This window comes from Papilio xuthus, unplaced genomic scaffold (genome assembly GCF_000836235.2).
Source record: "Papilio xuthus unplaced genomic scaffold, Pxut_1.1 DF825928.1, whole genome shotgun sequence".
NCBI classification, from domain to species: Eukaryota; Metazoa; Arthropoda; class Insecta; order Lepidoptera; family Papilionidae; genus Papilio; species Papilio xuthus.
In genome coordinates, this window is record NW_013532721.1 from 1,524,964 (window position 1) to 1,538,919 (window position 13,956).

Consider the following 13,956-nt stretch of genomic DNA (forward strand, 5'->3'; position numbering starts at 1 on the left):
TCGGAAATCATTAGACTTATTCTAGGTACTCCATCATAATCATAATCGTCATTTGCCAGTGTTTATATTCCTACTGCAGGAAATAGGCTTCCCCCAATGCCTTCGAGAATATGCGATCCTCTGCCTGAATCATGATTTACAACAAAATAAATGGCATTTTTTTAAAGGTTTCTCGGTGCCGAAAAGCCAGATTGCAATTTGCCAGCAGTGATTAAAAAAACAGGCGACAATGACGTCTTGGCAGCTGTCAAACAGAACTGTCAAATGTTGTTTTATAAATAAAAACGATAAATAACTTTGTTAAATTGATATCAAAAGTTAAAGATCGAGAAATCAAATGTTTCCTCTTGTTCACACTGTGTGTTGATAAGAAACACATTATTTTCGTTAGGTACTTGGTGTCAAGGTCTCGCATATGAAAATAATTTCTAGAATATTTGCATTCAAGTTGAATTTAAAGTATGATTGGTGATTGTAATAAAACGTTGCGTGAGTAAATTTTTTCCTTTATAACAATAAATAAAATTACCTATCTAAAACTAGAACAAAAAAGATAATTCTATATATTTCATCATCATTTTCATATCCCTGACCTTATCCCATACACGTGGGTCGGAGGACAACATTTTATAAACCTTAAATTTTTGGCTTAATTTTTACCGCCGGTCGCCAACCCTCATCATCATCATCATCAACCTGTCCTTATCCCTATCGAGGGTCGGCACAGCATGTACTACTCCTCCATACATCTCTATCAGCCGGTCGCCAACCCTACTTAAAACATTATATCTAGTTCTATTAATTTTAACCTGTAAGTTTCAGTATAAGTTTTAGCTTTTTCAACCTAACACTAATGATTTAATTTTAACAAGTTTTACTATCAACAAAATAATAAGTTCATTAAAAGAACCCACAATTTGGTTCTAAAATAAATACTTTAAAATATTTGTTTCTTACAGCTATGAGCACTATTCCGGAGAGGTTCTTAAAGAATGTTTATGTCAACAAAAATGCTGTGGAAAAACAAATTAGATGTATATTAAATGATTACCCTGTAGTGGAAAATGAAACAATGAAACCATGGCTATTACGAGTTATATCTGTGATTGACTTGACTACTTTATCTGGAGACGACACTAGGTCTAATGTTGTAAGATTGTGTCAGAAGGTTTGTAGTATAAAATTATTATTATATTGTTTTAGCTATCATTGGAAGTTCTTTTCTCATGACATTTTCTTTTATTTGTTTCATTTGTATGCATTTTATATTCTTAGTGCCTATAGCTTTAAGTAATGTTTCATAACTGTGAGTAAGAATGCAAAATATGTGGTTATTTTTTACCATGTGGCTTAATTTTTTATAGGCTGCGAATCCCATAAAACAAGATATTTTAAATAAATTGGGCATTGATAATAACAAGCTTACGACAGCTGCAGTTTGTGTGTACCCTGCAAGAGTACCTGATGCCTATGACATTATAAAACAGATGGGATTGACTGACACCATACAAATAGCATCAGGTAAAACATTTGTACTGCTTAATTCTTTTATTTAACTTAAGCATAAAGTATGATTATCAAAGTTATATTAGGAACAAATTAATACATCACTAAAACAATGTGATCAAAATTCAAAGCAGCATGATATCAAACTAATTACCTTTTTAAACCATACAATTCTACTATATTCTAAATTTGAATGTTTGGATAGATGGATGGATGTTTGTTACAAGGTATTTCCAAAATGGCTCAACAAATGCCCCTGAAACTTGGCATAGTAAAACATAATCTGAAGAACACATATGCTACTAAATAAAAATATTTTTTATTCCATGTGGATGAAGTCGCGGGCTACAACTAGTATCAGTTATAAAGATGTTAAAGACTCCCTTCAATTGATTAGGTTGATGAAAAGAGTTACATCACATATAGTGATCCCATAAGATGTGTAACTCTTTACATCAGGGGATTGTAATGATATTGATTGTATTTTTTTCTAGTTGCAACAGGTTTTCCATCTGGACTGTACCCATTGCAGAGTAGACTGCAAGAGATAACATTTGCAGTCAGTAAAGGGGCGACTGAAATTGATGTGGTATTAGACCGCAGTTTGGTGTTGACGGGCAAATGGGATGAGTTGTACAATGAAGTGGTACAAATGAGACAAGCTTGCGGTGCTGCACACTTAAAAGTTATTCTTGGAGTTGGTGAACTTGGTTCCTATAGAAATGTGAGCATTACTTACTTCTTACTAATATTATTAATGCAAAAGCTTAGATTGTTAGAATGTATTTCTGGAATGGCTCAACAGATCTCCCTGAACTTTAGCATAGATGTAGAAGAACACATAAGCTACTAATAAAGTTTTTTTTAATACCGCGCAGAAGGAGTCACAGGTGACAGCTATTCATTAATATATTTCTGCAATCTTATATTTTTGTTTATTACTATGTATGCATGTGTCCATTGGCTAAAGGGTCCTATTTGCCCCCTTAATAACAATAGTTTTTGGTTTTAATTTTTTTAATCTATAGCTATTTTTATTACACAGGTGTACAAAGCTTCATTGATATCTATGTTAGCCGGTGCTGATTTTATTAAGACGTCAACAGGCAAAGAGGTTGTGAATGCGACGCTACCAGTTGGTCTAGTGATGTGCCGTGCTATACGCTACTTCTACCAACTGACAGGTGTCAAGGTATCAATTTTGTCTATTGTTTTGTAATTTGTAACCAGAAAAAATATTAAAATTGTTGGTAATTTGTGTTATTAAGTGCTTTTTTTATACAGGTGGGTTTAAAGCCGGCTGGTGGTATAAAGACAGCGAGAGACGCCATTAACTGGCTGGTTCTAGTATACACAGAGTTGGGGCCCGAATGGATTACACCAGATCTGTTCCGTATCGGAGCGTCAAGTCTGCTTGATGTTGTCGTGAAATCTCTCGATGATTGTACCAAGTTAATCCCGAAGATGTGATATAAATTATGTAGGTGGTGCAACCTCAGGAGTGAAGTTTATGAAAAAAAAATATGAAAATAGTATTTAAGAAGTACGAAATCTTTCATGTGTACACTGTTCACATATAATATTTTTATTTTTTTACATACTTTTTAGTTTTAAGTAAAACTTTATTCCATTTGCATTATATGAAATGTTTATATACAATTGTTATTCTCTATACATTTTATTTTGAATAAAAATGCTATATATATAAGACTTATATTTTACCTTGTATCTGCAAATGCAAATATCTATAATTTTGCAACTCCAAATAAAATGCATTGCAAAAAAAGTAAAAAAAATCATTCATAAGTATTATTAAACATTTTATTATACTATCGCCATAAATCTACATAACAATAAATTATTTATCATAACAATAACAAATTGCCTTGTTTTTTTAAATTGGCAACATTTAAAAGTTTTGACATGCGACGATAATGGAGTAAAGTACATTCCTTAAAATTGGAGAGACATTCATATTAATTGATGCGATTGCGATGAATTTATTTTAATCTGTTATGTGTTTTTTTTAATAAATTAATATGAGTACATTTAATAAAAAAAACAAGCTACAAAACAATTTATTGTTTAACACCTAATATTTTAACGTAAGCGTAGACCCAAAACTTTGTTTAATATATAACACGGTCAAAGCTTTTAACGGCTTAACTTTTAAATCGGGGTTTATCGGCACTGCTCTAAACTTTCCTCAATTGTACATTTCTACATTTGCTTTCTATTTAACATGTTTTTTTTTTCTTTGCAAAAACAAAATATTTACTTCATATGGCTTTTGGTCACAGTTGTTTAAAATTACCATCATATTAATCCTTGTACAAATCAATTCGGAAGTTTCCATGTCAATCAGACGAAAAAATGTAAGAATTACTTTGCAAAACTTTCTTTAGATTGTATCATTTTCAGAAATAGAATTTACTATTCTTTTTCTACAGGCGCTTTTTACTGTTCTTTTTCCACAGGCGTTTCAGCTCGAAAACCGTGTACGGGATCTGCGTCGTAGTTGACGACCCTCAGCTTGCCGTGCCTATCCATGTAACCGTAGTGGCCGCGCACGTGACCATCATTGTCACGTTCCTCGTATCGGAACTGACGATTTTTACTGAAACACAGAATAACATTGTTAGTTTAATCTAATGATAATTATTATACCTAAGATGTACGTTAAATATTTTAAAAGACAAATCTTAATAATATTATAAATGGGAATGTTTAGATTGATGGATGTTTGTTTTAAGGTGTCTCCGGAACGGCTGCATGGATCTTGATGATATTCGCCATAGATGTAGAACATAGCCTGGAAGAACAAATACGGAGCTGCGAGCGACGGCTAGTATTATAGAGTCATAAAAATAATTGTTATTCGGTGAATTCGAAATGTAGATGGCAAAGTAACAATGACAATCTACTAGATTCTTATTGCAAACAGTGTTTACTTTCTATATGTAAACAAGTCGCTTAAAAGGTGAAGCGAGATTAGAGATTAGGTAATATTCATGAAAATGGCGTTCGTTCAATTTAAAGTTCGATAATACAGCCCAAACTTGCAAAGAATTGATACGTTTGTGGTTATCCGATCAGTTTTCAAGAAAAACTAAAGATTCAGTCGACCTTTCGACATTGGGCGGCGTATCTTAGCTTAAGCCGGATAAAGGTTAAAAAGAAAAACCTTTGATGTACTTTTGTTAAAAGCACAATAAACGAAAAAAGAATAAACTCGAAGTTAGTCTACAATACTGCCTGAATTAGTACTTATTCGTTTTCCAGTGACATTGTAGGCAAAGTATATAATTTTCTTGCTTAAATTATGTTAAGACAAGAACGCTTTGTTCGCAATCTAACTCTAAAGACAATCGCCACAAGGCTAAAGATGTTGTACGCTAAGGTCGTACTCCTCCTCCTTTCAACCTCCCATCATCTTCACCCATATTTAAGTACTTAGTTGTTCCTTTCTGAAATTGGAACCTCAAGGCTTATAAAACATCTACATAATATGTTACATTAATTGAAATATTGTCAATTACAGGTGATCATAAGTGATCACTTTACAACGTGTGAACTACGCGATTTACAAGTTTACATGTAATGAAGTGCATGTTGTATGGATAATTTACCCTTTGCCGGTGTCGTATCCGAATTGGTAGCTATGCGGGCCTTTCATGCCGTGCATGCGGAACTCTGTTCTCTCGGCGGGCGCGGGAGGCACAGGGGGCGCGGGCTGCGATGCTGGCCGCTGGTTCTGCTCGCCCGATCCATAATAAACACTACCTGCATTATATCACCAATTGATTACCACGTAATACTGGTCATTGAATGCAGTACCCGGTTGTAAAGTGACATAACTTTCTCTCGACGATAAATGTCGCATTTTATAAAAAGTAAACATTCAAGATAAGTAAAGTAAAATAACCATAATAAATTCGCAATTTAATATTTTATTCTACTATTCTATAAATCTAGAACTTGTTTACACAATATTTTTTTTAATAGCTGCCACGCAAGTATCGTCTATCCGTGGAGAAATAGGACTGCTCTAAAAAAAAAACAGTTCAGAAATTTTTTACAGAACAAAAAGCTTTTATAATTTGTTTTGTTTTTCGTTAGTGTGATATAAAAATTGTGTCGTTTATGAAACGCAATCAGCGCAAGAGCACGTTCGTTTTCATTCAGAACTTTTTGTCGTTGGATAATTGAGCAAATCTCGATTAAACCTACATAAATTACACAGAAAGTCATGAGCGTTAAATTAGTCACTTTTTTTCGATCTACCCAATATTTTGCCGTGATCGATTTATTTATTTATCGTAAGTATCTTTATGGAAGAAACTGATTTGTAACTGTAGACTTAGATAAAAATGTACCTTTATAGTTAAGTTTTACTTACGTTCAGGATATGTGTTGTGGCTCGCCGAGGCTTGCTGCTCTGCGGTCGGCAGCTTTATATCCTCCTTGTTGTTGTCTGCCAAAGACTCCTGCAGAAAAACAGTAAGTTATGAATTTGTGTCCTTGGAAAATACTTTATATATAACCCTCCTTTTCACTTTATTACCTTTTCATTTAAATTTTCTTTTTGTAAATTGCGCTTCTTTTCGGCCTCCTCAAAAAGATAAACTTTTTTCTCATCCGGCGTCGTTTGGTATTCGTCGTTTGTACTTAACATCGGATAAAAAGGTTTCTGTGGCTTCGCTTTAGGAATTTCATCTTCATTAGTATCCTCGACATATTTAGAGATCGGAATGGGAATCGGTTTAAATCCATCAGAATATTTCTTCGGGTAAAATCTCGTCGGTATTTTGTGTTTAGTTAGCGGTGCGCTGTATGGTAACATTTGTGGCAAGATCAATTTTTCTTTATACAGACTTTGGAAGTGAGGTAGAAATCTATTTTGGCCGCCATTGAACGTGAGTCGTTGATGTTCTAAATTTCTATGGCCGTTCAATTTTTGAATAGCATTCTTAGGATATTCTAATTCTTCAGCAGGAGATGTAACAATGTAGTCATTGGGTGCGTCCGGAGCCGGGGGTTGCAATTCCGTGGATGGTGTTGGCACAGATGATTGTTCGTGTTGTAATTCTTTTTGCTGTCGCGTGTTCTTTATTATTTTAAGTGCTTCAGTTTCATTCATCTCCGTTAGTATGATTGGTACTGTATTGGGAGAATTTTGTGATAAATACGTCATTGGATACCAGTCGCTTTGATCACCAGGAGGGACCTGTTGGTATTGATAGTCTGATTGCTTCCCAGTCAACGGCGGTAGCAAATACGTAGCCAGCTTCGGTGCTCCATCTATAATAACTTGAGCACGCTTTTCAGGTTCGTGAGGAATAAGAAATGTTCTGTCTTCAAGATTCTCGAAGTAGACTGGCTCATGCAAATGTTCTGTAGGGGGATGGTCTGATGTGTTATCTTTTTGCTCTTCGTTGTCGACTTCAACTCTTATCGAAGTTACTGATAATACTGCGGTCAGACCCTTAAAAGCGAAATGTAATTTTTTTAATTCAGAATAGTCAAGACAAAACTATACGATATCAATGTTTCTATGTATATCGTGTAAAGGCTTATAACAAATTACTTTTTAAATAGCATTCGGAGACATTGTTTAAGTACGGACGTAGTCATTTAAAATTGGGCAACATTCATCAACAGACGTAATAAATAAATAAAAATCAAAAGTCCATTTTCTATTACGTAAATTTCGTAATCATCTGACGAAGAAAAGTGTGTCAAAACAAAAAAATCTCTTCATCATGTAAAAAATGAAATGAACCAGTGAGGTTATTGACAACTGTTAGAATATTTTTTTTACTTGACAATCTAAAAGTAAGTTGGTAAAGTGGGTTAAGCTTTCTTTTATTATTCAATTAGACATAACTTTTTATGTTTAAGTGGATACTGAAAGTAAGTGATCTATAAATATTTAGGGAACCATCTATATCAGAAGCGTTTTCTTCGAGTAATTTAAAAAGGTGTATTGAGGTATTTTAATCAATTAAAGATAATTTGAATTTACTATTATTATATTCTAATTGTCAACCGAGACTCTGTACGCGCGGAATTTAAAAAAAAAATATTATTAGTCTATGTCTAAATCCAGACAATGCTCTGTATGTATGCCAAATTTAATCGAAATCCGTTCAGCCGTTCTGGAGATACCTTCAAACATCCATACATCTTAATATAATATTTGTAAGATATAAAATTAGTACAAAACGAACACGTGTCAATATACCTAAGAACATTAAAGCTATTAATCACATAATTCTCTGGACGAATGTACGATTTGTACACTGATCAACGAACTGGCAGTTTCTCGCGGAAATGAGACCGGATGTTCTTTCCTACTCCACCAAACCTGCCTCCATACGCTCGTTATATTTTCTACGTAATAAAGCCACTTTCAGTGCAGGAAAAAGAATGAATCTATGTATTTATCTTAGACGATAAATTAAGCCGGAGGACTAACTATTAAATACGTACTTCCACACGTTAAATAGAAACCCGATTTTTGTTTTCATGCGTGTTACTGTTCACAGTATTAACAGTTATTATGCAAGAAGTAATTATTTATAAGTTATCGTATAATATAATATATTTCAAATGCGACTGAATATCAGAAAAGGAAAAGCGCAATATAATTTCACACATGTCCAATGATAAAAACATGAAATGTTCTATAACGATCGTTTTTGTTCAACGTCATATGTCACCCAACCAAAACTATTTTTAATACTGAAACAATCTAAAGCGAAGCAATGTTATCCAGTTAATTATAATTTTTACCACAGTATACGGAATTGGGTTACGTTTGTAAACGTAGCGTATAGTAATCTTAATCTTACTAATATTATAAATGCGAATACGAAAATTTGTATGGATGGTTGTTTGTGTGAAGGAATCTCCCGAACGGCTCCAAGATTTTTTATGAAATTTAACACACACGTTGAACATAGTCTGATAAAACACATGGGCTACTACTTATTATGATTTTCTTTAATTCAGCGCAGACGAAGTCGCGAGCGACATCTAGTACAAAATATAATCAAACAGATAGCACTTCAAGTAAACAGGTAACAGAGTCAATGTCATCTTTTACTGAAGTAACCTAATCTTATTTCGTCGAGAAATGTGATCCTAATCTACTTATGTACCCCACAAAATTCTATTGACGACAGACGTGTCGTAAATAAATAATAAAATTCTTACCATACGCGCTACAATTCTTGAAAAGAAAAACATAGCCATATGAAGGTAAACCTACGTGTACCTAGAGATACGTAACTATATCATTTTAAATGAGGGTGAATGATATCTTTAGATAATTTTTTTTTGCAATAATAATTGACAGAATCCGCTTTAAGAGCAGTGCTTTGAGCGTGTTCATTACAAAAATCCGACACATTTCGATCCAATATATAGATCGTAGGAAATAACAATGGTGAGGTAATGGGTTCGAATCGAAGTGGACATTCGTCGTAAACCACATTACTCAGCAGCACTTAGCAAAAACTTTAAGCTTTTTAAATGAAATTAAAACTTCTTTAGAGCTTAATACAAAAATATGTTCTTATTAAATCGAATATTGAGTCGCCAAAATATTCCAGTATCAAATAATGTTTCTGACTGAAATGTTATTTGGAATCAATTGTAAAAAATTTACAATTGCCCAGGTTCATTTTGTGGTCGGGGTTAACAGTGCGAATATTCACTTTCTAGGACTGTCCTAGAAAGTGAGGAATTGAGTAGCGATGTCTCTTCGCATCAACTGGTGACCGTCGCCATCGATATCTTTATTAGCGTTCAGTCACGCCGCAAAATGCGTATCGATATCGAGGATCGATTTACAAAGTTTAGTGTTTGCCCTACAAAGAAACTAGGTCGATGTTAACAGTTTATGTACCTATTGTAATAAAGTTTGTCCTTAAGTTCCATACACGGTACGAAAACTAAACTAAAAGAACTCGCAGTTCTATTCTACTTCAGCTTTCCGAAGATTTCTTATAAATTATGTTCCGCCTGTCTGTCATCTTGTCTGTCTACCCTGACATCTTGCTGACATGCCACCAGGTTGAGATACTTAGCTCTATCTACAGACAATGCCGGGTAGTGATTGTAGATAGAGACGAGAGACCTTTCACACTCTTTAAGCTCAACGGAAAAAGAAATCATTGGTAAGTTCACAACCAAAATAAATGTCTATACAGCAATACAATATTTATACAGCTGAGATTGAATTGAACGGGTCTTAATAAGCTTTGATAAAAAGCGTCAAATAGTCGGGGTTCGATTCCGTTCAAGACGCACCTAAACATATCTGTCAAACGTTGGATTCATGTTGCCTATCAGTGGCATCTAATTAATCTACATAATTGTCGATTACTTAAGACTCGTATGTTGATGAATTGTTTCTCTTTTTATAATACAGTAAACAGAAGTCCATTAAAAGCCGCGAGAACCTATTTAACTGGCCGTTGTTACAGTTCTTGTGAACGCTGCCTCCGTTCCCGCGAGAGAAATGAAAGTGAAACTAATAAGCCTTGCTTGTCAATAGCCAAGCGATCTCATTATAATTGTATTCATATTTTTTTACTCCTATAAACATGATCATATATAAAAAAGCAACTGCAATAGGCTATTAAACTTGCAGCGAAATAAACACATGATAAATGAAACATCAACAAAAGCAAATTATCTAAACAATGGTTTTTTTTTCGACAGTACAAGCATAGGTAGAAAGCAAAAATAAAATATACATAAACATGTGAACTTAAATTATTTTATATCAAAGGTACTTTTGACTCGTAAATACAGTCGTTAGCCAACCATAATATACTATAATTTTTTTTGACTAATACATCACAAAATAAATATTAAAGTAAAAAATAAATAAAACTTACCAATACTAATTTTAACCACATTTTTAATTATTTATTAATTACTTGTCTTATAATTATAAACTTTAAATAAAAATAAAAAAAATTAATAACGCCACTGACTAATATTTTTTTTATTAAACGTCGGGCAGTGGCATTGCGCCGGCGTCTACTCTACTTATAAAATTATTAATGAAAACGGACTGCTGTTTCGCCTGCATTTTATAGATCGACATCTCACTTCTTCTAACTATACATAAGGCGTTGCACTTGCCGTAGTTGTTTTTGTTTTTCATACTGAGTTAGGTAAGAGTTGCGTAGCTTGATTATAATTACGTTGATGTAATTTACTTAAATTTATTATTAATTATCGATCGAATTTTATTTTATCATAAAGATTTTACTGCTTAAAATCGTTTCTCTTGAATTCGCAATAATAACTAAACGTTTACAATTTACAGTAACACGTTAGGGCTTTATTTTTTATTTTGTTTTAAGATTATGCTTTTAAAGAATTCATTCATATTGCCATACGGTTGCAAAAATAAGTAAATTTTAATTTTCACCCAGCACGTTTTACTATGCAACACCATTAAAGGGCATCACTCCTTTCTTAATCCGTAATTTAAGCAACGCTTTTAATTCTATCAGCAATACACGGTTCCGTTGAAATTACTTATTTAAAAATTTAAATCGTCTATAGTATAACCATTCTCTTTTTTCGCTTTGCGCGCTAGTTGCGAATTTATTATACGTCCCTTTCGAGTCCGTTATTCGACACGAAATTCCAAAATTAAATCGTTGAAACGAAATCTGTAATGGTGCATCATCTTTATGATCATAAATATTAATATTTGGTACCTTGATACCTAGAAGGGATATACGAATGAAAGCATTAGAAAACATGGAGGTGAAGGAAAACCTTAATGTCGTTGGTTCCTTAGTAGACCTGTCCTCAACTCCTCACCAGAGCATGCATGAGCATATTGTGATATCGGTAAGCCAAATCCCGAAATAACTATAAATTGTTCTATTTACGTATAAGGTGCGTAATATAAAAAATATTTATCTTATAAAGGTAATTAATTCCGTGATATTAAGAATCGATGCTGTGGAATGCAAATAATATGATTTGTTTTTTGTTTACATATTATTATTCATTGATTTAAAAGAATAGTTAAGATATTTTACAGAAGCATTATTATCGCCGTTTTTTCGTATAATTACCATTATGTTACTTATTTAAAATTGATTGTAACTTAATAAAGTAAAATTTAACAATTTTGAGAAAACATAATCAAGTTTAGCAGAACCCTTTAATAGGTTATGATCTAAGTGAAAATACTAGAACGAAAAGTAGAAAAAATTGTCCCTTAAAAACTCTTGAAAAATACGAACTACCTTAATACAACATGTATCTCTTTAGAAGCTGCGTAAAAAAACACTCTTGCGGAAAAGTTCATGTGCCAAAAATGTAACATAGAATCGACGCGACGACCGCGAATTGATTATTTTTGGTTATTGCAGAAAACTTAATAAACAAAGAGAGTGGAATTAAAATAAAGGTTACGATTTTTAAGACCTTGTCTTAGTGTTACTACATAATTTGTGTCAAATTTAGTTTTTCTCTGTTGAAAAATGTTTCATTGTTCTGTATTTGTTTTTGTGAGCGTTTGTACTAGGCTATAAACGTGTAATGAAAAACTACTTGAACACCGTTTTATATGCGACCAGTAAAGCCTGCAATCTTAATAAAAGCAAGATAAAATCAGAAGTTAGTTTACTTCGAGTCACTCGTACGATGTCACTCACATTCCTTCATCCATCCAATCACAATTTATAGGTTATAAAATAAGTCAGTCGAGGTAGCCGAGAATATGACAAATCTTTACAAATAATGAATTAAAAACAGAGACATTAGTATAATTTTTATTATCCTAATTCACAAGATATCAGTGTGAGAAAATCGGTAAAATCGAAACACCAAACTTAGCCCTAGGCAGACCCGGAACGGTAAAGTAAAAACACGGATGATGATCTCAAAAAACAAATATTAAAAAAAAATCACCAAAAAATACAGTCGATGAGCAAATTAATATTAGGAATTAAATTAGCTGCAGTTGTTATAGGTGTATAATTAACTGAAGCCTTCGGGAACACGAAAAAGTAAGGTGTTGTGTACAACTAGAAATTTATGAGGTTTGTCTACATGAAAACTAAATCCTCTGGGGTATCTTAATTACATATCGAAATAGAAGCACGTGCAATAATGCATGCAAATACAGTAAATGTCACGATTCCGATTTTTTTTAATAAACAAAACTAGTTATTTTATTCAAACTTAATCAAGTAAACTTTATGTAATTGCCTGTCGAATTGAAATATTCAAAAGTTGACAACTTTATTTATTTTTGAGGCATTCAAGAGTAAAAAGTTTTTGCAAAGATTTTTTCATTGTTTTTTTTGTTAGTACAAAACAAACACCAATCGCTGGGATTACAAACCTACCATTTGGATTACGCAATTGTGCGTCGAATAAAATCTGTAGTATCACGTCTAGAGTTGACGGAAATTTTTTGGACATTAATTTTTACAAAAAATGCCCAATACTTTATATAAACGATAAATGATTATCGTTCCATAATTACTATCCGAGATAAACTGATGCAAAACTTCACATTCGATAGAATAAAAATGAAAGAAACAAAATATTTTATCGATCACTTTATTGGATATTATCGGTACAGAACTAGACCAATTTAAAATGCAATGTTTATTATTTGTATCACTTCGAACAACGATGTCCACAGTTTTGTACAAAGAATAATATAAAAACTGATGAGTTTAAAACATATAAAACATGAAATCAATACACGTAAACAACATTTCTATTTTTCATTTGGTGTGTCGAAATTAACAAATCTTTAAAAGGTGCTTTTAAAAATTAAGATTAAAAATACGATAATATTTTTAATCGTTCAAGAAATTTAAAAAAAATTATTAATTCATTTTAGACTGAATTTTTCTATACATTAGGATTATAATTAATAAATAATATTTATTTTATTTTATATTACACTTCATAAATGCAGTATTAGAAAGGAAAGTGCTATATTATACAAATTCTTACAATATAATCATAACTAAAATCGCTAATCAAAAGTTTACATTATAAAGATACACTTTTGATAATAATCCAATTATACGGTAATGTTAAAATTGAATTTTAATGGTTTAAAATACCTCATCCAAAATAATTCTATCATGAAACAAGGCAACCTAAAATATCCTAATACTGATTAGGATATTCTCTTTTTCTCTTTTAATAATTTCTCTTTCTCAATTAGTTTTCGTATTATACAATCGTCATCAGCTTCAAACTCAACCGAACTGACAGGGGTCGGCATTAAGGTAGGTCGCGGTTGAGCAACGTCCAGGGCCCTGGACGCCAAAGGACTGCTTTGGATTACAGTCTCAAATAAACTGTAATCCAAAGCGTGGTAAAAATAGGGCGCAATAGAACTCTCGCTCAGGGCTCTGTAGAGCTAAAGCTAACTGTAGACAC

At 32.7% G+C, this 13,956-nt stretch overlaps 2 protein-coding genes across 2 annotated transcripts; one reads left to right on the top strand and one right to left on the bottom strand.

The window, feature by feature from the left end:
* The first annotated feature begins 261 nt into the window (after positions 1–261).
* Positions 262–2,995, top strand: Dera (deoxyribose-phosphate aldolase). The gene is made up of 6 exons (XM_013322226.1): positions 262–489; positions 960–1,168; positions 1,365–1,521; positions 2,001–2,230; positions 2,552–2,698; positions 2,791–2,995. The coding sequence occupies exons 1-6, from the start codon at positions 462–464 to the stop codon at positions 2,974–2,976; spliced, it is 957 nt and encodes a 318-aa protein (XP_013177680.1). The 5' UTR covers positions 262–461; the 3' UTR covers positions 2,977–2,995.
* Positions 2,996–3,923: 928 nt separating this feature from the next.
* Positions 3,924–9,687, bottom strand: LOC106125036 (uncharacterized). Its single transcript, XM_013322123.1, has 5 exons — positions 9,559–9,687; positions 6,071–6,991; positions 5,906–5,993; positions 5,136–5,289; positions 3,924–4,123 (listed from the first exon to the last, which is right to left on the bottom strand). Exons 1-5 carry the CDS (start codon positions 9,685–9,687, stop codon positions 3,964–3,966), a joined length of 1,452 nt encoding a protein of 483 aa, XP_013177577.1. The 3' UTR covers positions 3,924–3,963.
* Between the last annotated feature and the right edge of the window lie 4,269 nt (positions 9,688–13,956).

Bases quoted from the DNA above. Each gene is read 5' to 3' on its own strand.
- Dera (XM_013322226.1), top strand. From the start codon at position 462: ATGATTGGTGATTGTAATAAAACGTTGC. The intron at 1,522-2,000 runs GTAAAACATTTG...ATTTTTTTCTAG, and splicing joins CACCATACAAATAGCATCAG to TTGCAACAGGTTTTCCATCT. The intron at 2,699-2,790 runs GTATCAATTTTG...TTTTTTATACAG, and splicing joins ACCAACTGACAGGTGTCAAG to GTGGGTTTAAAGCCGGCTGG.
- LOC106125036 (XM_013322123.1), bottom strand. From the start codon at position 9,687: ATGATTTCTTTTTCCGTTGAGCTTAAAGAGTGTGAAAGGTCTCTCGTC. The intron at 5,290-5,905 runs GTAAGTAAAACT...GATATAATGCAG, and splicing joins CCACAACACATATCCTGAAC to GTAGTGTTTATTATGGATCG. The intron at 4,124-5,135 runs GTAAATTATCCA...TCTGTGTTTCAG, and splicing joins GGATACGACACCGGCAAAGG to TAAAAATCGTCAGTTCCGAT.